We start from the raw sequence: 26,502 nt of genomic DNA, 5'->3' as shown, positions 1-26,502 counted from the left end.
CTCAAGGGGCTGCCTACGGTAAGGATTCCTAATCTACAGGCAGGCACTGAAATAAAAAGATTATCCAGCTTCACGATGCTTTGTTGATTTGGCCCACGTGCAGACATGGAGAGTCCAATGTCCTATGGTAGAGTTCTAGTTAAGCCGACTGTATAGAGTAGCTCAGGGAATGGCAATGCAATACCTGAGGGAGCCTTTCACGTCCACTTGACTTGAATTCAATCCAGGTCAGCAGTCAGTACCACCAAAGGGTTGTTTGGTGCCCTACATAAAGTGAGTTGGTTGGGTCTGATCCAGTTCCTATGTTATTGACAAATGAACACTCTGCTTCGTGGGCTGAGTTGAGGTCAGGACTAGGCTGGGAGAATTAGTTTCCTTTCACTTGCCTACGGGTGCTCTTTTCGGGTGGGGAGCCAAGAGAGAAGCTTGCCCAGCTGCTGCTTCTCTGTCTGTGGAGAAACTGGACTTTCTGTGAAGTGGTCTTAATCTGATATCTTATATCTCCACTGCATGCACCCAAAAAAGGGAAGGGGAAGAAGTCTAGAATGCAAAGAATATGTACACGACTGAGTCAATTATAAACTCAATACCACCAGGGAAGCTGGAATCTGCTGGCAGACTTCACTGGGCTCAAATTAACAAACCCTGGTACTTAAAAGGTTGGATAACAGATTATAGAGTGCACATATTTGATGTACTGTTGTTACTTTATGGTTACTGAATAGCTGTCAGCTGTTTCACTACAAAATACCTCCTACCACATTCTGACAGCCTTACAGCAAGCAGTATTTTACTTGGACAACTATCCTATTAATTTCAAAGGAACAATACGCAATGTAGACCATCAGCATACACAAGGATATCAGAATCTGACCCCCAAACTATAAAGAAGTACATGCCTCTTCTCATCAGAGTGTGGCATAATGGCCTGATTCTGATCTCAATTACATCAGTGTAAACATGGAATAAATCCACTGATGAATGAGCTAATTACACAGATTAAAATGAGATTAGATTCTGGCTCTACCTATGTTTCCTAAGTGTAATTAAAAATATGTTGTTGTATGTAATTAGCATGTAGCTTCATGGGACCACATTCCCATTAGGTGTAAATAAACGTAGCTCCACTGATGCTCACTGAGAAATGCCTTACTGCGTAAAATGCAAAAGTTATACATGTTCTTGTTTATATTAGCCAACTATTACCTACATTAAGTCAATGGAGCTACACCATGTACACCAGCTGAGCATATGGCCCAGCCTATTCAATAATAATGTAAGTAAATAAACAAACATAATTTGTGTGAACTGAATAATATAGCTTATCAGTAATTGATTACTTGGATGGTATCAATGAGCTAAGCATAGATCGGCCAGTTTGGCTAGAGCTGAACTGGCATCAATACCTAGAAATGACAGGAACCGGTGCTTGGAAATGCATATCATAATTACAAGACATGGTTAAATACATCATTCAGCTGCTGGTGCCATGCAAGAGAGGTAAAAACACCTGCAAATCTGGGGTTTTTGAAGTGTCAATCCCTATTAAAAACACACTGATACATTTCTTGTCTGCTACCATCTACGATGCATCAACTAAGCTACGTACCATTCAAAGCAGCGTAAGCTTTTTCCAGTGATGTTATCCGTCTAGGGGCTACAGCACAAGTTAAAAGGAGAGAAAGAAAGAGAGCAGTGAGTGCTGTTTCTCATTAGTTCCTTTGCACAATATTCAAATACAGCGCCAATCTCATTATTGCAAATTTGCATTGTATTATAAATTACAACACGAATCTTATCTGGCCTTTAATCTCACTGGCAGAAAGATCTCATCAGCAGATAAATATGCTGTGAGAACTTCATAAGCATGACCAGATACCATAAAACAGGCCCCAGTTCAGCACAGTATTCAGGCACATGCTGAACTTGAAGCACAGGACTAGGTCCAAAACAAAAAAGCAGTCCAGTAGCATTTTAAAGTAGTAGTAGGCATCCTTCAGTCTGCATAGACTATGGATTGCGCCCTTTATAGTTTCAATTGAGGACTTCATTTACAGCGTCTACTGTGACTATGAAGACCCACACGAGAGTGACAGTCCTTGCTGCATCTCTTGCAGATGTGGTGGGTGGGTGCAGATGTGGTGGGTGAGCATTTTAAAGACTAACAAAATAATTTATTAGGTGGTGAGCTTTCGTGGGATAGACCCACTTGTTCAGACTATAGCCACGACTAGGTCCATTCACTCCCATAGAACTATTCAAATGCATGCAGCTAAGCACATTCTTAATGGCACTGTTGGAATTTTGGGCTGAGAAAGGACACCTTTCTCAGCAGGTTTCCATTCTGCTGTGCTGCTGTTTCTGTTGAAGGGAGAAGTCCTTTAAGCCAGGACACAGTTAACTTTAATATTAAGCACCTTATTTATTATGCTGAATATGCATGGAGTGAAATTTTCACCTATATTTTCACCTTGACTTGTGGTCAGGGGTGAGAAATGGTGCAGAGAACGGAACAGGCTGAATTACACACTGAGTGCACAGAAGCCATATTTGCTCATTCTCTTTCCAAGCTAAACCAAGATGGGAGGATTCATTATCTTCCAGGGAAGTCTGCCACAGGGGAAATACTGCAACCATTCAATCACCAGCAAACATGCCACATAATCACCTCTGAGGTATATGTGACATGAAGTGAAACTCATACACAGAGGAACACAAATCTCCCCCATATGGGCAGCAGAATGCCTGATGTCATTAAATGTATATTTACCCAAAAAAGACAGTAAATGTCACAGGCAAGGGATGAAAGGCTGAGAACTGCCTCTTTTAGCCAGGACTGGGAAGAATATCACAGAAATTACAGTCCTGCCTCAGCTTTGATTCCCTGCCAGAGTCAGCTTCTGTGTCTCAGTGGGGAGAAAAGAGCAGGATGGGGCAAAAGTTGCAACTTGCTATAGAAAAGAGACTCTGCTGTGCATTTGTGAGGCAAGAGTGCAAGAGAAAGACACCCGATGTTGACGACAGTAGACCCTTGAGTTACGCGAGGGTTCTGTTCCATGCACCCTCGCGTAACCCGGATTTCACATAAGTGGGGTCTGGCTTTTTCCCTGGAGGAACACATGTTCTGCAGCTGGGGAAGCAGCAGAAAGGTAAGTCCTGGAGTGGGGAGGGTTAAGCCTGGCAGTGAGTTGGGGTTATGGGAGGCAGGAGGGGGCTAAGCCTGGAGTGAGTTAGGGCTGCAGGAGGGGGCAAGGTGTGGAATTGAGCCAGAGCTGTGCACGGGGCCGGTGAGCTGGGCCATGGGGGGTTTGAACCGGAGTGGGGGGGAGGGGGATTTGAACCAGTGCAGGGGTGTTGAACTACAGCTGCGTGGGGGGGAAGGGGGGGCTTGAATGGGGGGGTGTTGAACCAGGGCAGCACGTGGAGGGTTTAAACCAGGGTGGTGGTGGGGGGTTGAACTGGAGCCACATGTGAGGGGTGGTGAGCTGGAGGCAGAGCTGGGCATGCAGGGTGAGCCGGCAGGGGGGTTGAACTGGGGCCAAGAAGGGTGAGCCGGAGTCACGCCTGAGGGGTGGCGAGCTAGAGCCAGAGGCGGGGGTCGGGGGGGGTGAGCAGGAGTTATGTGCATGTGGTGAGCGGAGCTGGGGGAGAGGAGTTGAGCCAGGGCAGGAGGGGGAGCCAGTTAAGTGCAACTGGAAATCACGCATTTCCAGGGTTTACTGTAGGAATTGGGGGTCAATGGTGTAAGAGCGGCGTTGCGTACTCTGAGTTCGCGTTCTCTGAGACCTTACTGTACTTAAAAGCAGTGGAGACTGCAGAGAGGAAAATTCTAAGGCAAAAGCAGATGAAAAATAAACAGGGTAATTGTGCTAGTTCTGTAGCAATGGAGAGGGAAACAGAGAGAAGGGCACCCCTAAGGAGAGGCTGGCTGTAGTTGCCAGCTATGAAATGACAAGCAATATCAAAAAGAAATGAATTTCCTGGGGAAAGTCAAAAGCAGCAGACCTAGGACCAGAACTTGCATTATGGTAAAAAACAAAACAAAACAAAAAAAAACGATCATTATGATACAACTGATAGTTCCATGGGGAGAGGAATGCAAGGTGCTGTGGCAAACAAACAAGCTAACGAGGAGGAAAGTCTGAGCAAGGTATGACAGTGATAGAGGTTATGGTGATTGGAGATGAGACAGAAAAGCACCCAGAATGAATAGAGAAAGAGCAACATTTGGGGCATTGAAGAATGGTGGGAAGAGGGAGGGAGACAGAAAGAGAAAGAATTCAGTAAGCAGAGATACGAATTGTTGGTTAAGTTTCTCGAGTTATACATAAAAGCAAATATTTCAAACTCACTCTTAGGAGAGCCTGAACTGAAATAAATGACATAAAACAAACATGTTTATATTCGTCATACTGAATACATATAATCTTCTGCCCAGCCACTTGCAGTACAAACTCTTATTTAGCTCAGTGGAATCAAATCAAAAACAAGCTTGGACTTTGTAACCTCCCAATGCAAATCACATTTCTTTGCAGAATGTTTCACCTGGACCTGAAGTAGTGGACTCTGTTTTCACCTGTGTCGATTATTGAGAAATTGGATGCTGTTGTCTGGGGCGTGCAGAGGTTAAAGTATTGCAATTTACATGTTCACTACAGGGCTGTCATTTACCACCCTGCAACCAGATAGAGTTTCTGACAAAGACGCCTGAGGCAGCAGAAAAAGTTTCTTGCTAGCCATGCGGGAACTAAAAAGCAATAAACTGCACCACCCCAGAATTACCGATGACTGTGGTTCTCTGAGGTCTGTCATCCATGACCTGGCACTGGTACCAATATTCTGAGGGTAAAATTCTAATTTAGTGTAAATGGTTGTCGCTCAGCTGAATTCAATGGCGCTATGACACACCAGCTGAGGATTTGGCTTCTATGCACCAATTCTGTACCTGGTAATTTAAAAGAATCTAAGGCTCTGGGCTGCTGCCACCTACAGTGTGGTTCAGGTGGCTCTGAGAGCTGGCTGGGGGAAGCATAGCCCAGTCTGGGCAGTGCTAAGGGCTAGCCGAGCCCCTCCCGTCACCATTGCCCAGTGAAGTCTGTGGCCAGTCCTTTGCCTCCTCTCTCATTTGCTCCCTTGACAAACTATAACACTGCCAAAAATTGTGCAACCCTTATTGTGTGTAGTAGTCAAGGTATAACTGGGGCTCCTCCACTAGTACCTGTGTTAATGGTGCCAGGTGCTGTACATGAAGAAGTAAGATGCTGCTGCTTCATGTAAATAATGGCTTCAACTCTGGCCCTTCATTTTGTCCCCCATTTTATTTCCAAACTACTACTTAGTGTTTTGTTCTGTTGAGAAGTTTGAACTGACTCCTCATTGCTGCTGTCAATCGTAAATATGAAGAGTGACATTACATTTCTTCCGAAGTCTTTCTTCACGCAGTGCACAGTCAACCTGTGGAACTCCTTGCCAGAGGATGTTGTGAAGACCAGGACTTTAACAGGATTCAGAGAAGAACTAGTTAAATTCAGGGAGGTTAGGTCCATAGATATTTATTAGCCAGTATGGGTAGGAATGGTGTCCTGCCTCTGTCTTTCAGAGGCTGGAAAGGGGTAACAGAGGAGGGATCTCTTGATGATTACCTGTTCTGTTCACTCCCTCTGGGACGCTTGGCATTGGCCACTGTCAGAAGACAGGATACTGGGCTAGATGAACTTTGGTCTGACCTAGTGGGGCCATTTTCATGTTCTTATGTCACAGGACTGAAAGGTGATGGCCACATAGCCAAATTGTTTTGAAATAACAGGTGTTATTTTGAAATAACTTTGGTGCTGTCTACACTACACACATGCTATTTCAAAATAAATTCAAAATAGTGGGGTTGTTATTTTGAAACCTGTAAACCTCATTGCAGGAGGAATAACACCTATTTTGAAATAACTATTTTGACAGAGGTGCTGTTAAGATGCAGGATAACACTTCAGAATAACATTAACATTTCAAAATAAATGCTATTCCCTTTAGCTGCGCCTACACTACGGTGATCTTTCAAAAGAAGTCCTTCTGGAAGATCTATTCTATTCGGAACAACTTATTTCAAAATAGGGCTGATGTGTAGATATAGCCAAAGCGACCTTAAGACATCATCTAGTCCAGTCCTCTGTACTCATGGCAGAACCAAGCACCATCTCCATACCATCCCTGACAGGTGTTTGTCTAACCTGCTCTTAAAAATCACCAATGGCAGAGATTCCACAAACTTACTAGGCAATTCCTTGCAGTGCTTAACTGCGCTGAGGGTACATTTTCACTACAGGGAAGGTCGAGTCTGCTGCAGTCATCCTTCAGAGTTCGATTAGCGAGCCTAGTAGGACATGCTAAATCGAACTTGCAGGGTGCATTGGTGTTTTGGAACTAAGGGAAGCTGATAGCTGCACATGTGGATAGGAGCTAAATACACAACAGTGTATCTCCAGTTTGGATATTAATAGATACCCTACCTCACTACACTTGCTTGAGACAGCAGCCCTGCATCAGGGGAGCAAAGCAACCCCCAATTTCAATAAAACAGGGAAGTACAACATGGATACCAAAGGAAATGGGCCTAGCAGTTCCAAGCACTAAATCTCAATTCAACAATTCGTATAAGCCACCAAAGCATGAAAGTTACAACTAAGACACTTACTCATGATCAGCTAATGATCTGCCTTGGAAACAAAGGAGTGGTTCCTTGATTAATGCTCCCAGTCCATTTGATAAGCCAGTGCAGAATGTTAATTATTCTTTGCCCACCAATGGTTTTTGAACAGTTACATATCTGATTTGCCCCTCGTTTGTGCCAGGTCCTACAAAAGTCACCCGTCTACAAGCCAGCCTTATGTTTTTGCCCTCTGGTGCAAATTTACAAGCATAAGTGAGCGCCTCTAGCAGGCTGGGAGTATCTGTCTGAAACACCTGAAACCTGTTAGCAGATCTTCAGCCAAAACTATTATGTGGGTGTTACTGACTAAACAAGGAAGATGACTCACTAGCCCACCTGCATGTAAAGGTTGCTGGGAGTGACATTTGGGGAAAGGAAGGACGCAGGGTATGGGCTGAACACTTCTGAGGGAGAAACCTGTAAGAGCAGCCAGCCCTGGTGAAAAGTCTTGAGCCAAACTTTGGTTTTTTTGCTGAATTCTTTCATTAACAAATCAAACCCCCAGAAAGGCAGCGAATTTGGACTCTATATAGAGGTATGCAGTCCAGCTACATGACTATGCCCACAAGAGAGCAGCTGGAGGTCTACAGATCCTCCTCTCTGCCCATAGCTATTATATGTCACAAAAGGGAAGGCCCTTTCCAGATCAGGTCTTGGAGCTCCAAAGCAGATCCGTTTTCCACATTGTCCATCTGCAGAGACTGTAAATTCCTTTAGGGTGGTGACTGTCTCTTACCTCATATAGCATCGGGGACAACATGAATACTTAATGAATAATGCCAATAATCTTACCATGGTGGAATTCATCTGTGGGGCATTGTAACACCTGCTGAGTAGCTAGCAACACTGGGCATAAGGATAAGCTAGAAGGCATTGGATGAGCAGACTAATATAATATTCCAATGATATGGCAATGCCACCTGGGAAGTGACGTTTACGGAAACCATTTAATGCATGTTACTCAGAGAATGTAGCAGGGACTCTGCAAGTATCCAGCTTTTTAGGAGTACTGATTGCAAAGAAACATAAAAGGAGGAAGTGTTTGTTTTTTAGTGGAAAGGAAATCAGCCCAAGGCATTTCCAACATTTCGCTTTTGTGTTTTGAAAATTTGATTCAAATAGAAGAAGTAGGGTAATTAAGGTCCCAGTCCTACAAACACATATGCTGAACTTCAAGCATTTGAGTAATGTCACTGAAGTCTATGCAGCTGCTCTTAAACACATGAACATAAAATCCAAAGGGGATCCTCTGGCGCATCAAGTCCAGCCTACTCTTGCTGCAGGGAATCCCATTATATAATCCCATTCATAAAATTTATCAAACTCTTTCTTAAAACTAGGTAGGTATGTTTGACCCCCTACTCTTAATGGAAGGCTGTTGCAGAACCTCACTCCTCTCATGCTTAGAAACTGTCTTCTAATTTGCAGCCTGAACTTACTCGGGACCAATTCATGCCCCTTTATACTTGTGCCAACATTGTCCTTTAGCAAGCTCTTCATTCTTTGCATTGCATATACCCTTGGTTACTTAAAGGTAAGCATGAGTGTAAATGCTCCCAGCACTGGGACCTGGTGAAATAATACTTGCTGTGGGGTGACCAGTGATAAAGCTGTCACTCTGGAAATCATTGGAGGATTTGTGTTCTCTGAAGAACATGACAGAATACCAGATTCTTGATAAGGAAAAGGGACATGATCATTGAAATAAGACTGAATATAAGAATTAACAGAAGGAGTTAGCAGGTAAATTATATTATTACCTTCTGATACTTGTGAGGCCACTGCCCATGCAAGTGAAGAACAGGAAAGAGAACAAAGGCAAAAGAAAAGTTCAGTTCAGGATTCAACTGGCTGGAATGAAGACTCAGTGTTTAAAAAACGTTTTTGAAGTTGCATAGCAAATTTACATTGATTTCTGTTTGATTTACCACTTTCAGATCACAATAGCTTTAATATTAACTATATTACATATAAAAACTTGTCGGGGCTAGGGGGCGGGGAGAGAGAAAAAAAAGGAGTTAAAGAAGAATCATTCTGCTGCTATTCTTCCTGTTTGGTGCCAGGACTGACTTGGTAAGGCAGAGAACACTTGAGTCTCAACTTCAGAAAGCAAAGGAGGGGAAGAGAAATAAATGTCACTGAAACGTGTTATGGTCATATCAGTGCGAGATCAAGTGTTTGTTAGGAGTTTCAGCTGGGAGATGTCTCACATCAAAGTCTGGTGAAGGATGGTGTTCTTGTGATTATATAAAAAAAGGATTCCTAGATGTGTGGCTTTTCAAATTAAAGAACACTGCCTGCCCTACTTTATTAATTGGAATATGGGAAATAATATGTCAGTGTCGTAGGGAGTTTTGGGAATAGGACAGATGGGGCCGGTATGCATTTTCAATCAAAGCACACAAAAATTAACATACAGAAAGTTGGTTTGTTTTTTTTTGCTTGATGATTATGCTCGATATTTTTTCAAAGGCTTGAATTAAGCCTGTTTTGTATCTTTGTGCCTCAGGAAAGGAAAGGAAAGGAAAGGAAAGGAAAGGAAAGGAAAGACAATTCATAGTATTTATAATACTGGAACTTCAGCTACCACCTCTTCCATCTCCTTTTAGTTTAAGACTGAAAAATCACTCCATTCTTAAAAGGATTTCAAAGGCCTTTTCTCTAAACAGATAACATCAGCAGATTGAAAAGAAATCAGAAAATTAAAATGGCAAAACCTGAGAGTAAAGTTGGTTATTAAACAATAATTCTGAGGTGCCAATGGGCTATATTCAGAGAGCTGGCATTCCTTTCTGGAGTACCCACTGACGTGCCACAGCCTACAGCTGACACTGAAGCCCCTTGTCGATGGGTCTCTTGAGAGTTAAGTGTGTATAAAAGATTTGTGCAGACATGTAGTTAGAATTAAGGACATAGAGACTCACATGGTTTCTGTGTACCTCAGTGGCTGTGGCAGGTTTCATGCTTTTGGAGGAAAGATTTTTCCAATGAGCTGGTCTAGCTTTATTCCCACAGCATTTGTTGTAAAATTCTCAATGATCTCAAGGGGGAGCAGAGTTAGGCCAGTCCAGCTACAGCACTTCTGACCCCCATTACCACATTACCTGAGTACCTCCAAATCTCCCATGCATTTATTTTCATACCCTCGTGGGCAGGGCAGGACTAGGGCTCTTATGATGTGAAGGTAACACAGACTCTGTAGTAGAGCAGAGAATTGAACCTAGGTCTTCCCCAAGTCCGTGGCTGGTTCTCCAGTGACTGGGCCACCTGTCCAACCCTGTGCCTATTTGAAAATCCCACTCTTGGATCACAAGGATGCTGCTGGATCCGCAATGAATTCACACTTCTTTATAAGTGTCAGGGTGACTTAGTCCTAGTCAGTACATAAGAATGGCCAAACTGGGTCAGACGAAAAGTCCATCTAGTCCAGGATCAAGTTTCTAAAGTAATTAGTGTCAGATGCATCAGAGGGAATGAACAGAACAGGGCAACTGTCAAGTGATCCACCCGCTGCTGTCCAGTCCCAGCTTTTGGCTTTCAGAGGTTTAGGAATAAATAGAGCATGGGTGTGCATCCTTAACCATCATGTATCAGATGGGCCATTTCCACCTTGCCAAATAGACCTTGTCAGTGTGGCCCTCCCTTTTACTGGGACACCACTCTTTAAATACCCCTCTGCAACCACCCCTCCACTCACGCATCTGATGAAGCGAGTCTTTGCCCACGAAAGTTTATGCTCCAAAATATCTGTTAGTCTATAAGGTGCCACAAGACTTCTTGTTGTTAACCATCATGGTTAATAGTAATCATAGCTGAGTTCCTTCAGAATTCTTGGGTGAATACCTTTTGGTGAATACCACCACTAATTTATCAATTTGTACTAAAGCCTCTTCTGTTCACACCTGTCAGTGACAGTTCCTCAGATGTGTCACCCAAAAGAATGGCTCAGGCATGGGAATCTCCTTTACAATGAAAAGTATTAACTAAGCTTCTCCAGAACCTCATCTTCCTTGAGTACTCCCTCAGCACTTTGATCATACAGCAGCCCCACTGATTGTTTGGCAGGCTTCCTGTTTCTTAAAAAAACAAAACTGCTGTCAGTTTGTGTCTTGTGCCAGGTGTCTTCCAACTCTTTTTTGGCTTGCCTAATTACACTGTTACACTTGACTTGCCTGAGTTTATGCTCCATTCTATTTTCCTCAGGAGGATTTGGTTTTCAATTTTTAAAGGATGCCTTTTTTGTCTATAATCCACCTCTTTTATTGTGTTGTTTAGATATAGCAGCAATTTTTGGTCCTTTTTGGTCCATTTTAATTTGTCTTATATATTTAGTTTGCACCTCTTGTATGGCATTTTTAAATAGTTTCCATGGAGTGTGTGGGCATTTCACTCTTGCAACTGTTCTTTTTAAATTTCCACTTTACTAGCCTCCTCAGTTTTGCATAATGAAGTTAAATACTACTGTGCTGTGTTTCTTTGATATTTTCCTCCAAAGTTGTTAAATTTAATTGAATTTTGGTTTCTGTCACTGAGCATTTCAGCAATATTCATCTCGTGGACCAAATCCTGTGCTCCACAAAGGACTAAATCAAGAATTTCTTCTCCCCTTGTGGGTTCCAGAACTAGCCGCTCCAAGCAGCAGTCCTTTATACTATCTATAATTTATCTCTCTGCATCCTGTTACTATTGTCACTGGAAACTATTCAATAAAGAAACGAATTTTAAGCAGTGCTTTTTTTGTGCTGGTACGTGCCAGTACTGAGTACAGGCACCTTGGAAGCTCTAGCTGCAGGATTGGCTGGAGTGGGGAGCCCTCTGAGTACCAGCTTCTCTTCCTTTTTCGTAACACAAAATAAAAACAGAACAAAAAAACCCCACCACCAACACTGCATTTTAGCTATCGGTTTTCCCCAGTTATTTATAGCCTTAGTTTAATTTATGCTCTTCATCTCAGCTGATTGTTGAAAACAAGTTACTCAGTTTTACTCCTGTTTAAAGACAGTTTCATGGAACTTCCTAACTTTTGTGAACGTCTCCAGTGCTGTTGTATTTGGACAGCAAGCAAATATTTAAGAAAAACTGATTTTGACTTTTTAAAAAAAGTCAAGGAACCTTTCTATTGTTCTCAGCTTTTACTAAAACCTGTTTTTGTTTGTTTGTTTTTTACAAGCAGCTGGATTTAAATGAACATGACAGCATAGTCTTTTTTTTTTTCTGGGGTCTCTTTTTTAAAACTTTCTGATGCTATGATGGCAGATGAAACATAATTAAAGCAAAAGCAATACCTATGCAAATGTGGCAGGATGTGTCATAAAAAGGATAACAATATAGATTACAGCTGGTGAGAAAATACAATTTTTTAAAATGAAAAATGCCCTTTTTGATGAGAGAGATATTTTAGTGAGGAAACCTGCATTTTGTCAAAAATTTCCAGCTTGTTGAAATAAAGAGATTTTTTGCTCCGTGTTTTTGACAAAAAACACAAAATGTTCTATGACAAAGTCAGACAATAATTAAAAGTGTTGTTCCACGAAACAGTCTCCCCCCCACCCCCAACGATTATGTAGCTTTTCCCACTCAGCTGGCAGGCTGCACTGGTAATACTTGAGCTCTGATCCGTGCCACAGTGATGGGCTGGTTGAAGTCAGAGCTAGTTCACCTGACTTTAAACACATAGATTTAAGTTCTGTGCCACTCTTGCATTTCCCCTGAGGCTTGTAAAGACCAGAACCAGCTAAATGACCTGTCTATGAATTTGGTGCTGTTGTAAGCAACACACTTTTCAGTTAATCTAAGGCCTAACTGAAAGCCCAAGGAAGTCAATATAGTCTTTCCTTTGACTTAAATGAGCAACTGATTTGGCTATAGGATTAAGGTCGTACATTTTGTACAAGCATTTTGCTTGTTCTCTGTCCACGTGTATTTCATTCAGCTCCATCAGTCATGAAACTCACATCTCCAAGTGTCTCACCCAGGCCCACCAACAGATTTGGAGACAGGGGTGGGGGAAAAGGAGAGAAGGCAGCTGCCTTAGGGCCCCATGATTCCAAAGGGCTCCGCTACCCTTGACTCTTTAAATTGCCGCCAGTGCGTTGTACCATACACGCCGTGTGGCTCTGAGGGCAGGATGTGGGGAGAGGGCACTGAGCTCTGGTGGCATTCAGGGCTGCCTGGGAGGCCAATGTGTTGTGCTGTGGGCAGCCTGAGGACTGGCTGCCCCAGCCCTGTCCCTGCCATCAGAGGCCAGGCCCCTTCTGGGTGAACGAAACCAGGTGCTCCCCACCTTGCCCAACAGCCCACAGAGTCTGTCAGCTCCCCACGTCTCACCTCCTTGTCAGTCCCATTAAGGGTCCTATCTGTTTTCCTATCAGTTGTATTTGCCATCCCTAATGCATGCCAGCTGCAAACAATGCTGGCCAAGCGGACAGAAGCAGTCAATAAAGCAGGCAGCATTTTATTTCCATGCACGGCCTACCAACAGTTGTAAATACTTTCTAAAAGATGAAGTAACTATTTTTAACCCCAAACTGTTTCTCCTGCTTCTCTGAACTGTGGAGAGTTTACAAACTGGTCAGGAGACTTGAGCTATTGTAATAAGTGTAAAGGAAAGGACTGGGAGAAATCTCGGCAAGACGTTGTCTGTGATACCACATCCCAACTGCTTTTACGTGGGGGCTTTGATCTGTGGAAGTTTGTCATGACTAAAACAAAGCTGATCCTGATGGACCCATCTCTGGCCAAGAGGCTACAATACTTCCCACTTCACCACCAGTAGGTGTTGACACCAGAGATTCAGCTCAGAGGGAAGTCCAAGCCTGGCCTTGAAAAGATAAGAGGATGGAAAGCCAACTTGTTCCAAATCAAGCTAAGTTAAAGCTGAGAAATGGGTATTAATTCAGAATAGGCTCAAATAGAGAAAAACAAACCTTCTTCAGGTAGGTGGACTAAATTCTAAAAGACTCTGTACAAATGGTGACTGATGACATAAAAAAATCAATAAAGCATAATCTCTATGTTATCAAAAGCAACTGATTGCCAAATAGGGCTCCACAGGATATTTAATTGCACACACAGCAAAACAAATCTCACCTCTTTCTGTTCTTCAAGTACACAGTTTGATGTCTGTCTATATTTCCCTTTGACACATTCTAGCTACTTATAAAACAGCTTCATAGAGGAAAAGCACCAACACATTATTCAGTTTGTAATCCCCCTAGCTGGATCTCACTCTAATTAAAACACTAATTCCAGGATGTTTGAACTACCCACTGATTGCTTTGCATTCCTCCATTTCCCCTACCACTGTAAAGAAGTCCTATGGACGGCAAAGGAGGGAGTAGGCTGAGAGGCAAAAATTACAGAGCTCTTCCATGAATGCTGGATGGTCTTGTCTGCGCTTAGGTTTTAGCAAATGATGGCCTGCAGTTGAAGCAATGCACATACACCAATTCGCAAGCGCAGGTGTGGAAACTCCTATTTCGCTCCAGCTGCTTGCTGAAGCTCAAAAACTACAACGTGCAACTTTTCTTCTCTACACTTAGTTTTTTTTCTCCCCAACCACTGATTATCCCAGTTGCTGGCCAACAATGGCTAAATTGGGGCTGATGCCATGCATAGAAAAAACCCTATAGTTTGCAAAAAGTCTCTAAGAGAACTTAAAGGACCAGAAGTACATCACAAGCACAAATTAATAGTTTCCAACTGGGCCTAGCTGGGGGGATAGACATGTGCCACCCTGGAGAGAACAATAACCATTGTTACGGGACAGGGGTCAGCAACCAAAGAGCAAGAACAGCCATTTTTATAGAATTCGGTAAAAAAACTCAGCAATTCAAGAGCCGCAATGCATGTGAATATGACACAGTCCTTAATAAATAACATCAAACCACACTTTTCGTAACCCCTATTTTAAAAACAGTGCACACATATCCCACAAAGCACTATACATCTTAAAGGGATAGTTACCCAACATTTTGCGATCACCTATACTTTGCCATTTAGTTATGAGTTGTTCATTTTTTGGCTTGTAGACATTCACCAAAACATATTCTTTTTACTTTGCATTTACAGCATTGGGAATTGCAAAGCAGTCCTTAAAGAGACACACGTGGCTCTGGAGCCACAGGTTGCAGACTCCTGTGGTGGAAGAACAACTCAAATGAAACAGAGGGGCCATTTTGAAGGTGGAACTTGTACTTTTAAATGCTGTTGTTTTTTTTAAAAAAAGAAAAGACAGAGTACAGATGTGTTGAAGAGTCTGGTGATAGAGTGACACACCCCTGCTACACTCGTTCAGACTGACAACTGGAGCAAGGGGCAGATCTGCCCCAGGATTTTGCTCCATTCCTGACAGGTGGTGCTTGCTTTAGAGGTTCAAATCCCTCACCTGCTTTCCATCACGGGCACCCAGGGATTTGTGTAACGTGAGCACAGAAAGGGAGGAATAAGCCTGGCTTCCAAGTTTAGTGATCCTTTCCTCACAGGTTTTTCTGTGGCCTTTTTGTTTGTATTTTTCCTTTAAAGTTTCATGCATAATAGAAGAAATAACTGACATAAACAAACAAGCTCTTTGTGATGTAGTAGCATCTCCTTGTTAAACTCCATACCATTTTATCACACTAGGGCTACGTCTACACGTGCAGCCAACATCGAAATAGACTATTTCGATGAATAACGTCTACACGTCCTCCAGGGCCGGCAACGTCGATGTTCAACTTCGACGTTGCTCAGCCCAACATCGAAATAGGCGCAGTGAGGGAACGTCTACACGTCAAAGTAGCACACATCGAAATAGGGATGCCAGGCACAGCTGCAGACAGGGTCACAGGGCGGACTCAACAGCAAGCCGCTCCCTTAAAGGGCCCCTCCCAGACACAGTTGCACTAAACAACACAAGATCCACAGAGCTGACAACTGGTTGCAGACCCTGTGCCTGCAGCATAGATCCGCAGCTGCCGCAGAAGCAGCCAGAAGCCCTGGGCTAAGGGCTGCTGCCCACGGTGACCATAGAGCCCTGCAGGGGCTGGAGAGAGAGCATCTCTCAACCCCCCAGCTGATGGCCGCCATGGAGGACCCAGCAATTTCGACGTTGCGGGATGCGGATCGTCTACACAGTCCCTACTTCGACGTTGAACGTCGAAGTAGGGCGCTATTCCTATCTCCTCATGAGGTTAGCGACTTCGACGTCTCGCCGCCTAACGTCGAAGTTGGTGCCGCTACTTCGAAGTAGCGTGCACGTGTAGACGCAGCTTAGAAGAGCTGCATTCTGCCAGTCCAGCACCACTTACGGTATGTCTACACTGCACTTAGACACCTGTGGTTGGCCTGTGCCAGAGGATTCAGGCTCAGGGAACCAAGAGGCTGTTTAGTTTTAAGTAGCCATTTTGGCTCTGGGATCCTCCCATCTTGAATAGTCCTCAAGTCTGGGCACCAGCCTGAGCCTAAACATCTATGCTGCAACTGAACAGCACCTTAGCCCAAGCCCAAGTCAGCTGGCACAGGCCAGCTGCACCTGTCTAACGGCAGTGTAAACCTACCGCTGGCTACCAGCCAAGAGTTCGTTCCTTTAACAGTAAGAGGGGGAGAAACTGGAGCTCGGGGCAGTACTCATTGTACTGAGGTCCAGTATTTTGTGGTTTTCCTCCACCGTACACACTGTTACTCCATCAGTGTGTCCATGAACAGGGGTGCTCCATTTCTTTTTGGCTGCTTAACATTTCATGCATGTACATAGCAGTCTTTCAGAAGAACCCACGACTTTCTTTTGTTTCTATGACCGACCCTGTGTTTATCAAGCAGCAATGACCATTCACTCCCCTCGAAGAACCTTCTCTACTGGATCTGCTAGCTAACTGTAACAGATATTCAAGAGGGTCCCAGGTTAGCATTTTAAAAATGCAGGACATTTTAAGGAAATACTGCCAGCACCAGGGGGGAGAAGTAGGGGCCAATTGTCCTCCTCAGGGTGCCCTGGAACTGTACCAGATTCACCAGACAAATGAGGCTTGGATCACGTTCAGAGTTAGGTCAACGGCCATTTCCCCCACACTGCTGAAGTGAGGGCATCATTAGAGCCATGTCACTTCCTGACTGACAATATGCACTTAGTCATTGCACTGCTTAGGCAAACAGGCATCTCCTCTTACCAGGTTTGGGGATGAGTCCTTGAAAAGGCCTGGAAAATAGAGGGAGAAAAGAATGCTTAGAATGAAACTCAAGCAGAAAGCAGGCAAGCCAAGACTGTTACTTGCTATTTGTTAGTGACAAGAGGGCCCATCAGGGTCAAGGCCCTATCCCAACAGATACGCTACAAACACATGAAGACATGGTCCCTGCTCTGATGAGTTTCTACTTCATCTGAACCACCTAAGAGGCAGTGTGGTCTAATGGAAAAAGCCCTGCGTTGGGATTCAGGAGGTTGAGGGCTATTCCTCACTGGGTTCCCTGAATGTACTGTGTGACTGCAAACAAGTTGCTTCCTGTTTTGGTTTCCCCACTCCTTCTGTCTATCCTGACAGTGAACTCCTCAGCGCAAGGATCTTCTCTCTCCGTGTGTGTGCATGCAGCACCTAGCAAAACCAGAGCCTGGTATCTCAGCTGGAGCACCATGTACTGATGAGAGACAAAGAGGAACCTTTTCATTCCTGTGGTATTTACATCTGGGTACCTATTTTAATATTATTTAGCCCCCTCTGGCAGGCAGCTGAACCCAAAGAAAGAGGAGGAAAGGGAAACCTATATTTTATAGTTCACTTCTCTCCATCAGGTTGTTAACTGCCAGCTTAATTGTTGTCTCGCAGCAGGATGGAAGCCTGTGCCATTAGGAAGTATTTATAGCCTTTCCCCTGAGGGGGTCTGGCAGCACGTGACAGATTTAGCCTCAGAGATTTTAAGTTCAGGCACAGGAAGCAGTCCCTGGCACGGGGACAAAGTGGTGTTTTTTCCCCCACCCAGACCACATGGCAAACAGTCCTTAGGGAAACACCTTGTTACTGTGAACTTGATTTTGTCAGCCACGGCCAATATCCTCTCCAGGTTCTGAGAGCCAAAAGTGCACGGTTTCCTGAATGGAATTCCAGGGGGGAGCCCTTCTATGATCACAGATCCTGGGTTGCTTTTAATCCGCTTGTATGGCACTTGCACTGGGTACTTGATTCCCAAGGCCTCACCTAGAACAAAAACAAAACATCGTCTGTTTAACATTCAGGCTTGATTTCAGCTAGCAGGGCTGGTTATTTCTCACACATGCGCACAAAATCCGTCCCGCCTCCTGCGCAGTACAGCACCCAATGTTCAAGCTGCTTAATGGAGCACGTCAATCATTAGATCAAGGACCAACATTTTAAAGCCATCACCATGGGGACGATCAGAATGGAATGGTCCCGAGGCAAAGAGTGAACATGCGAACTGCGGTGAAGAGCTGATGAAGCAGAGGAGAGACAATTAGGGAGCTGAAGCTATATTTTAAAAAAATGGCATTCCAATCTGGTGATCATGCAAGTCCTGCAGGAAGGACAGAAAGGTAAGAGGTCTTCAGTTTGGAATGTCATTTGAGGCAATTTCCCTTCCATTCCCCTGTCACCAATGCCCATCTGCAGGAGCAAGGCCAGAAGCTTTCCCCGAGAAAAAGCCCTGGTGTGTCTTCATCCAGCGGACTTGGAGTAGGCTCCCTACATTAGGGAGGAAGGCAGGTCCAAAGGTTAGGACACTACCTACCACTTGCGAGACTTCAGTTCAGGTCCTTGCTCCTCTCCCAAGCTCCTGCGTGACCTCGGCAATGACTTACTCCTCTGACTTCCATGTATGGGGTGTTGCATGCAGTGCTCAGATAGTCTAGCAATGGAGGCCAAGTGTCATACACATGCCCCAGAACAGGTCCTTTAGAAAACACACAGGTAGACAGAAATAACCTGCCTCTGAAGTGCCCTGCTCAGTGGCTGGTACAGTTTGTTTATTCTCTTTCCAGGTTTCCCCTCCATTATGCACTTTTCCCCCTTCACTTCTATCACCACGACTTCAAATGCATTTCCTGGCTCTGCAATGCTCAGTTAATGAAATTACCCTCTTCATCCTTCAAGGCTGGGAGAGGAAGGGAAATCTATCTAGGAACTGCAAGTAGCACTAACAAAAGCTGCTGCTACACTGCCACTCTCCTGTTGGAGGTGGCATGGTAACGAGGCAATTCAAAGCACGCTAATGAGGCGCTGAAGTGCATTTTCAGTGCCTCATTAGCATAATGGTGGCTGCACAAACAGACTCTGAATTGCAGACTGACAGTGTAGATGGGGACAGCTTCGAAATAAGCACCTCACTTCGACTTTCCCTTACTCCCACAGAACTAGATCAGAGTAAGGGCATGTCAAAGTGGGAGGCGTTGATTGTGAAGCTGCTCCCATCTTCACTGTCTACACTTTGAAATTTGCGCGGATGCCATTATGCTAATGAGGCACTGAATATGCAAGTTAGCACCTCATTAGCCTGCTTTGAATTGCCTCATTACCATGCCACCTCTGAGGACAGGATGGTAGTATAGCAGCAGCCAAGTGGTGCAGCCTCCCTTTTGCAAGAATCTTGCATACTGAGTAAGAGCCACCTACACTACCAAAGCCCTCAACAAAAGCCACTTATTTCACTGCTCAGAGAACAGAAACACCATTCTGTTTTAATCCATGCTGGAGCACCATGTCCCAAGTGTGACCTCAGAACAACAACTGTTCTAAATGAAAAGGGGAAAGATGGATGAAACCAAATCAAAACATAAGTTCAGAGAAAAGGGAGAAAACACAGAGAAGGGAAAGATTCCAGGGAGTTGGGGGAAGGGAAAATACAGCCTGATCTCTCACCGTATTTCTTATTGAAAAGATCTTGAACTTGCTCCCTTAGCGTGTTAGCAATATCTATTCTTGAAAGCCTGGTGTCATAATTTTCTGTAAAGTAAAGAAACAGTTATGGATGGACTTTGGCTGTTCAGTTAAAAGGCACTCAGACTTTTAAATAACACAATTTTCTAATTATAGGAAAGTCCTCATCTAGCAATTAACCAGCCTCTAGAACAGGCCAGTCACACTCCTTAAAAACCAAAAGAGTTTCAACAGAAATATACATTTTTCTCCTGTTCCCCAAGAATGCAGAGCAAGAGCTGCGTTAAAGCTGAGATTCAATCAATGTAATTACTGACATTACACAAAAGCCGTGTCTACACGTGCACGCTACTTCGAAGTAGCAGCACTAACTTCGAAATAGCGCCCGTCACGGCTACACGTGTTGGGCGCTATTTCGATGTTAACATCGACGTTAGGTGGCGAGACGTCAAAGCCACTAACCCCATGAGGGGATGGGAATAGCGCCCTACTTCGAAGTTGAACATCGAAGTAGGACACGTGTAGCCGATCCGCGTCCTGCAACATCGAAATAGCGGGGTCCGCCATGGCGGCCATCAGCTGAGGGGTTGAGAGACGCTCTCTCTCCAGCCCCTGCAGGGCTCTATGGTCACCGTGGGCAGCAGCCCTTAGCCCAGGGCTTCTGGCTGCTGCTGCTGCAGCTGGGGATCCATGCTGCATGCACAGGGTCTGCAACCAGTTGTCGGCTCTGTGGATCTTGTGTTGTTTAGTGCAACTGTGTCTGGGAGGGGCCCTTTAAGGGAGCGGCTTGCTGTTGAGTCCGCCCTGTGATCCTGTCTGCAGCTGTGCCTGGCACCCTTATTTCAATGTGTGCTACTTTGGTGTGTAGACGTTCCCTCGCAGCGCCTATTTCGATGTGGTGCTGCGCAACATCGATGTTGAACGTCGACGTTGCCAGCCCTGGAGGACGTGTACACATTATTCATCGAAATAAGCTCCTTTGATGTAGGCTTCACGTGTAGACGTAGCCAAAGTAACACATCCCTAAAGCCATGCTCTGCCAGAGGCAGGGAGCATTCTGATTCGGTGCTCTAAGGGGACAATTCTGCAGAGGAGGTCAGGGACATGATTACTGCAGTCAGCCATGGCACTGAGGAGTCAGATAATCAAAGAGGCAGGGATGTTACCCTTCTTAGTCATCCTTTATGTGCCATTGTGGCAGAATGTTACCCTGGTCCCGATGCAAGGTGGTGGAGGATAGACAGTGGGTAACAGCAGCCTAGGCCATGTCTACACGACCCCAGAACACTGATCTGCTCAGGGTCAATCTTCTGGGGCTTGATTTTGCACGTCTGGTAGGTCGATTTTTGCCTGTCCCTATCAGGGGTCAGCAGTCGACCCTTTACTCCTCGTGTATCATGAGGAGTAAGGGAGGATGATGGGAGAAACTCTCCCGTTGACCTTCTTCAGTGAGGATGGCCAGGTGAGTCGATTACAGATATGTCAATTTTAGCTATGCAATCGCCATAGCTAGAACTGTGTATCTGCAGTTGACGTATTTTCCTAGTGTGGACATCGCCCTAGACGCTGTCGAGAAGAGGGTGCTCCAAAGGTTGGATTGAGCTAATCCCCGAGTGAGTCACACATGGTTACACCTCCATTTATGGCATATTCCTGAATGCTTCTCAAGCCCTCTGCACTCAGAGCTATGCGACTGTCCTGCCCAGACTTTGCCTCTGCCTTCCTTTTGTTCACTCCTGTTCTGCCTCCATACTGCTTCAGGTTTGGACCCTGCCTCTACCTGCCTGCCAAGCTTTCAAATCACACTGCTGCCTGGAGCCTTTGTTCCATTGGTCTCAACAATGATCCTTGCAAGCCATTACAAGCACTGCGTGCTCTGTCCCCTAGCACTCACTAGGGCAGCCACGGAGAAGAATTCTCTCATGGGGAAGACACTACCCTGGGACTGAGGATACTTCCATTCAGTTCTCTGCCATGCTGACAAGTCACTGTTCTGTCTGGGCCTCATTTTCCACATCTGAGAAATGGGCTGATTATGTTTCCCTCCTTCCTGGCAGTGCTGTGCAGAAGTATTACATTAGTGACTGTAGCATACCCCAATACTGTGCTGACAGGGGCCATATGGTATCTAAACAGACAGAGATTGGCTCTTGTGCTGTAAATGCCACTATACAAATATATATTAACAAGAGCTGAATGAGCGGTATGGTACTTCCCTCATTTCCCCTCTCCTATCGTAGCCCAACCCCCCCAGTTTTACAGAACACTGGCATCCAAAAGCTCTTTTATGTGCACTTCAGACTCGTAGGAGATCTCTCCAGATGCTGCCCATGCTGACCTTGAAAGCTCTGTCTCTTCCCAGCGTCATCAACCAGGGAGTCACTGGATTCTCTCTCACTGGCTGCAAAGGCAAGGGACACAGCAGGAAGTGTTAGGACTCCCTGGACAACAGGACCAATAATAAACAAGGGTCTCATTTTCAGAGCTGCTGGGCAGCCATAGCTCCTAATGCACCATGTGTGCGTGTTCACAGCGCTCTGGGAAGTCAGGCCCTAAAGATGCAGAAGCAGGGGAAGGAAGGCAGTGCTTTGGAAACAGTTTTGATTCCTTCCACACTTCATTATGGATGCCTGGGATATCTGTAAATTTCAGAATCCTACCTATAGCTCCTGGGCTGTCTGAGGTAGTCTCCTTCACCCCCTCAGCAAGCAGCTCTGGTCTGTAAAACATTGAAAATCAGAAGACGAGTGAGTGAGGATCCATTCATGAAAACCTTCAAGCTTTAACTACCATAATCTGTCACCTAGGATAACACTTCCTTGCCCATGATCCAAATACACCCACCTGGCTAATGAGTTTTAAACCTCTTGCAATACAACAGGGTAAGCTCGTGGGATTGAACCTACAACCTTATAAGGCTATTATCATGTGCCTCTACTGCATGAGCTAAAAGCCAATCTGCTTTCAGCTAAGGTGTAGAACAGACTTCACTCTCCCTTGACAGCGATTTCAATACCTCTTGGTTACACTAACAAATCTTTTTCATGCCAGAAGAGTCTTCAGAGACCCAGCGTAACACCCGATGGCATAGGACTAAGCAAAGAGCTGCTGAGCATTTTATACAGTTTGAGCCTCTCTGGTCTGACATCCATCAACATCTGAAGTCTGGCATGATTTTAATTAGCTGGATGTTTACTTATTATGGTTGTGGCCAAGTTTCCCACAGTACCATAAAGTTTGTCTCCAGCTACTAACTCTGGCTCTCAATGCTCTGTGCTTTTATTTTGCTCTATTTACTCTTAAATGTCTTCTAAGAGCCCAGCAAGCAGTGGAAGTGTTGGTAATGTTGCTAGATAATACTGACCTCCTGTGGTTTGGCAAATTCCCCGGCTCAGCACCAGACAACTCCTGAGCATGCCAAACTAGAGAGACTCAACCTGTATTGCAGGCTATGAACTTCTTGGAGAAGCAATGCTTCCCATGATGGAATGAATTGCTCCTGGAGGGCACTGCCCAAAGGGGAGCGTACTGGTTCAATAATGCCAACAAGATGTTGCTTGTTACAGGAACACACACATCCACAGAGTGAGAACACAGATACAATGCAGTGCCTCTCCATATACAAAGGAGAGAGTTTTACTTGTGTTAAAAGTGAATCAGGATATCACACTGGTACCTGTTAGAAACTCTGCATACAGGTGGTTAGATACATACTACACAGTAGTAGTACAGGTCATATAACAAACAGCAAATTCCAGACCTGCCCCCATCAATTTGTAGATCAAGTACTGGTTGCGTGATGATCAAATTCTGCATCCAACTTTTATTTTTCATTTCAGCTGTCATCTACCTTTGCCTTGGCTAGTCCTCTCATCCGTGAGAGGTTGTCCCAGGAGCAAATTAGCACATCTCTAGCCACTAGAACTCAAGTACTAATATCACTTCTTTAGCAAGCCAGATGATCCAGAGTTTGGAATTATTCCAAGAGTCAGTAAAAGGTATTTGAGACATAAATACCAGTGGTCTCTTGAACTCTGACCCTAAAAGCCTGTAACTGGGTAGGACCAGAGGAGTTCCAACATCTCCTCTCTGCCCCCTCTATCAATTTATTTCATGTGGTTGGTGAAATAAAATACAGCCTTAAACTGGATTTCTTCAAAGCTAAGGCCACAATTACACCTCCTACAACTGTGCTTAAATCGGGTCATCAAAACCAAGCAGAGCTAGGCCAGGCATTTGGAAGGGAAACTTCCCAGGATTTGGATGGGAGACCTCCAGCTAGGGGAATGAGATGCCAGCCTGACATTGAAATTAATGGGGGTTATAAACTCTAATCCTCCTGGAGTAGCTTTGAACATCTTACACAATACACGAAGTTGAGCTGGTGATGCAGTAAACTGACTTCCTCCATCTAATTCCATGGTGCTACAATGTCCCAGCATTGTGTTACGGATCATTCAATTAATGGAGTTGGGCTTTTCATGGCAGATGTTAAAACAACTTTCTAACCATTTGCGGTCATGGACTATCCTGTGGGGCTTTCCTCAGGACTGACCTCAGTGTCTACGGATAAATTATAATTGCAGTTTCTGCTGGGTACAGGATTCTTTTCTCCTCATGGCCTACACTGCTGTGTCGTGTTGCTGTTAGGGGCTTTAGCAGCTGTTCTATTTTAGTTGTGGCTTGAAACAGGTCCATGTTATAGTCCCCCTGACCCTCAAACACATCCTTGTTACTAGTGGAGATAGAATCTGGAATGTTCAGCCCTAAAAACATGGTCTTCTGCTGTTGGATCCAAGGAAACAGCTCCATCAGCTAGCAGCGGCACTAGGCCTTTATCCTCTGTATTCACCAGCCACTTGTTGGAAACCTAACCTACTCAGACAGCAGGTTATGTACACATAGTTTTAGACAATCAGTCCACACCTGGCTTCATTCCTTTTCTGGAAGAAAGGCCTTGCACAAACACAAGACTATGTCCTAGCCTCACATCCTGCACATTCAAATGCATCAATTCATGCTTCCAGGGAAGTTCTGCAATGAGCTCTTCTCTCCGGCAAAAACTTTGGACTCCACTAGCAATGGCCTAATTAGCCCTCAAACCAGAGACACCACCATGACAGGTTTTGTATCGTATTACAAATCCTTCAGGTCATTCAGTATTACCCCTCTCTCCTGCCAAGCACATGAGGAGATCAACAATATCACCTCTTCCTTTGAGCGACCGAAGCAACCATTTGATTGCTTTCCTAGGGAACATTTACTGAAGCAGGACGTGTTCCAGGTAATTTGTGGGACACAGGTCTCTTTAAAAGCACAAATGTGAGAAAAACAAAACTAGCACAAATAAAGGTTCTGCCTTCCCGAAAGATTTACAGACACCAACAAGTAGAGCCCTGCCTGGACACAAAATTTGTATCCGCATCTGCAAAAACAAGCTGTGGTTATATGCATCCATACCTGCAGAGGTGGATGCCCAGGGATAGCAAGCAGATATCCGAAGATTTGTAGAGCTCTACCAATAAAAGGTTACCAGACTTGCCTTACCTCTTAATGACAAACTGGATGCTGTTGCTAGCTTGCAGGATCTTTTTCAGCTTTGCAATTCCAAAGCAGTTAGGACGCCGCAGTAAGATGCCTTCAGGCAAACCCACCACAAATAAGTCATCTGGGTACATCAGGAACTTGGCGTAGGGGACTTTGACAGGCTCTGAAATTCCCATGGCTTTAGCTGAGTAAGAATCAAGTCTCGTTAGTTCATCAGGCCTTCAAGGGGGGCTCACGTACAACAGACATGACAGCCTATGTTTTAGCGTGAGGTTTTTTGCACACATACACTTCAGCATGGGAGTGTCTTCATGAACCTGACTCAGATTGTAGCGTGCACTATGGAAACAAGAGAGAAAGCTACTAAATGATCCTTGGCTGTCGTCTGAATTCACTTGTTTAAAGTAACATGCAACCTGCCTCTCAGCAACGTGCTTGTCAAAAGACATTTCCCGAAAGCCTTGGGAGATGCTCTCTTAAAGAAAGAAAGACCCCCATATCTGTATCCCCGCAGACCTCTCTCTCTCTTTCTCAGCAGTTGCCTGATTTCTGGGAACTGCACAGACTTGCCATATTGTGATAGCTCTGTACTGCTTGGTGAATGTATTACAGGCCGCTGCTGGGCCCCCTCAACTGACACACCAGCAGTTATTGCACTGGGGCTCTCCCCTGCTAAGTGCATTAACTGCTACTACTTGAGCTAAAGAGCTCAGGTTCCTCACCTAGTGCTGTCACAGACCCCTGTCCTCTGCAGAGCAACACAGAGCTGACTAGATAATATGCCCTCACACAAGCTTAGGAAACTTTCTATTGCTACAGAAGTGGTTTGGGAGAACTTAATGTTAGGGGCAGACACTGGACTGATAGGCCTGATGACGGGAATCTTCCATGTCTCTTAAACTTGCCCTACCAGCATGTCTTCACTTTGAAGTGGGGAGACAACTTTCAAAGGCAAGAGAGTAGCTCATGCTCCAGCCACGCGCCACACATGGCACAAGCCACAAACGCACTTGGCTCTCTCGACGTATCACTTCAGTCTTGAAGAACAAAGGCAAGCCTTTTTGTCCCCCAAACATCCTAGAAGGCTCTTCCTGTTTTAAAGATTTTCTGATCTGAAGTTGCCCACACTTAACATGAAACAGGAACGCTTTTTAAATGTGTAGTACTATTCCATAACCTCACCACAAATAACTCCAGCTCCCCAAAACCCCAGTGTAAGAGCCTAAGTCAAGCCACCGACTGGAAGGTTTAACCTTAACATGACAAATAAGGACATTTTTGAACCCACTTGAAAACCCATTTCCTCTTTCTTTTAACTGTCAAGGCCTCAGCTCAGTAGAGGGTGTTCTTCCAGCAAAACTTGCCCATATCAGCTAAAGCAGCTTAAGGGTTGAA

At 44.7% G+C, this 26,502-nt stretch overlaps 1 protein-coding gene across 5 annotated transcripts in view; it reads right to left on the bottom strand.

Moving 5' to 3' along the window:
* GTF2IRD1 (GTF2I repeat domain containing 1) overlaps positions 1-26,502 on the bottom strand; it is a 194,616-nt gene that overhangs the window by 18,629 nt on the left and 149,485 nt on the right. For 4 of the 5 annotated variants that reach the window (XM_075014086.1, XM_075014089.1, XM_075014084.1 and 1 more), the window contains 7 exons: positions 25,108-25,291; positions 22,221-22,279; positions 21,899-21,961; positions 19,543-19,626; positions 17,685-17,868; positions 16,846-16,874; positions 1,610-1,657 (listed from right to left, as the gene is read on the bottom strand). In XM_075014086.1, coding sequence (XP_074870187.1) covers positions 1,610-1,657; positions 16,846-16,874; positions 17,685-17,868; positions 19,543-19,626; positions 21,899-21,961; positions 22,221-22,279; positions 25,108-25,291 — 651 coding nt within the window. The remainder of the gene's footprint in view (positions 1-1,609; positions 1,658-16,845; positions 16,875-17,684; positions 17,869-19,542; positions 19,627-21,898; positions 21,962-22,220; positions 22,280-25,107; positions 25,292-26,502) is intronic. The other variant, XM_075014085.1, reaches the window with a different exon arrangement.

Source organism: Carettochelys insculpta, chromosome 19, assembly GCF_033958435.1.
Source record: "Carettochelys insculpta isolate YL-2023 chromosome 19, ASM3395843v1, whole genome shotgun sequence".
NCBI lineage: Eukaryota > Metazoa > Chordata > Testudines > Carettochelyidae > Carettochelys > Carettochelys insculpta.
Note: the sequence above shows the minus strand (reverse complement) of the source record. Positions and strands in the feature narration are given on the sequence as shown.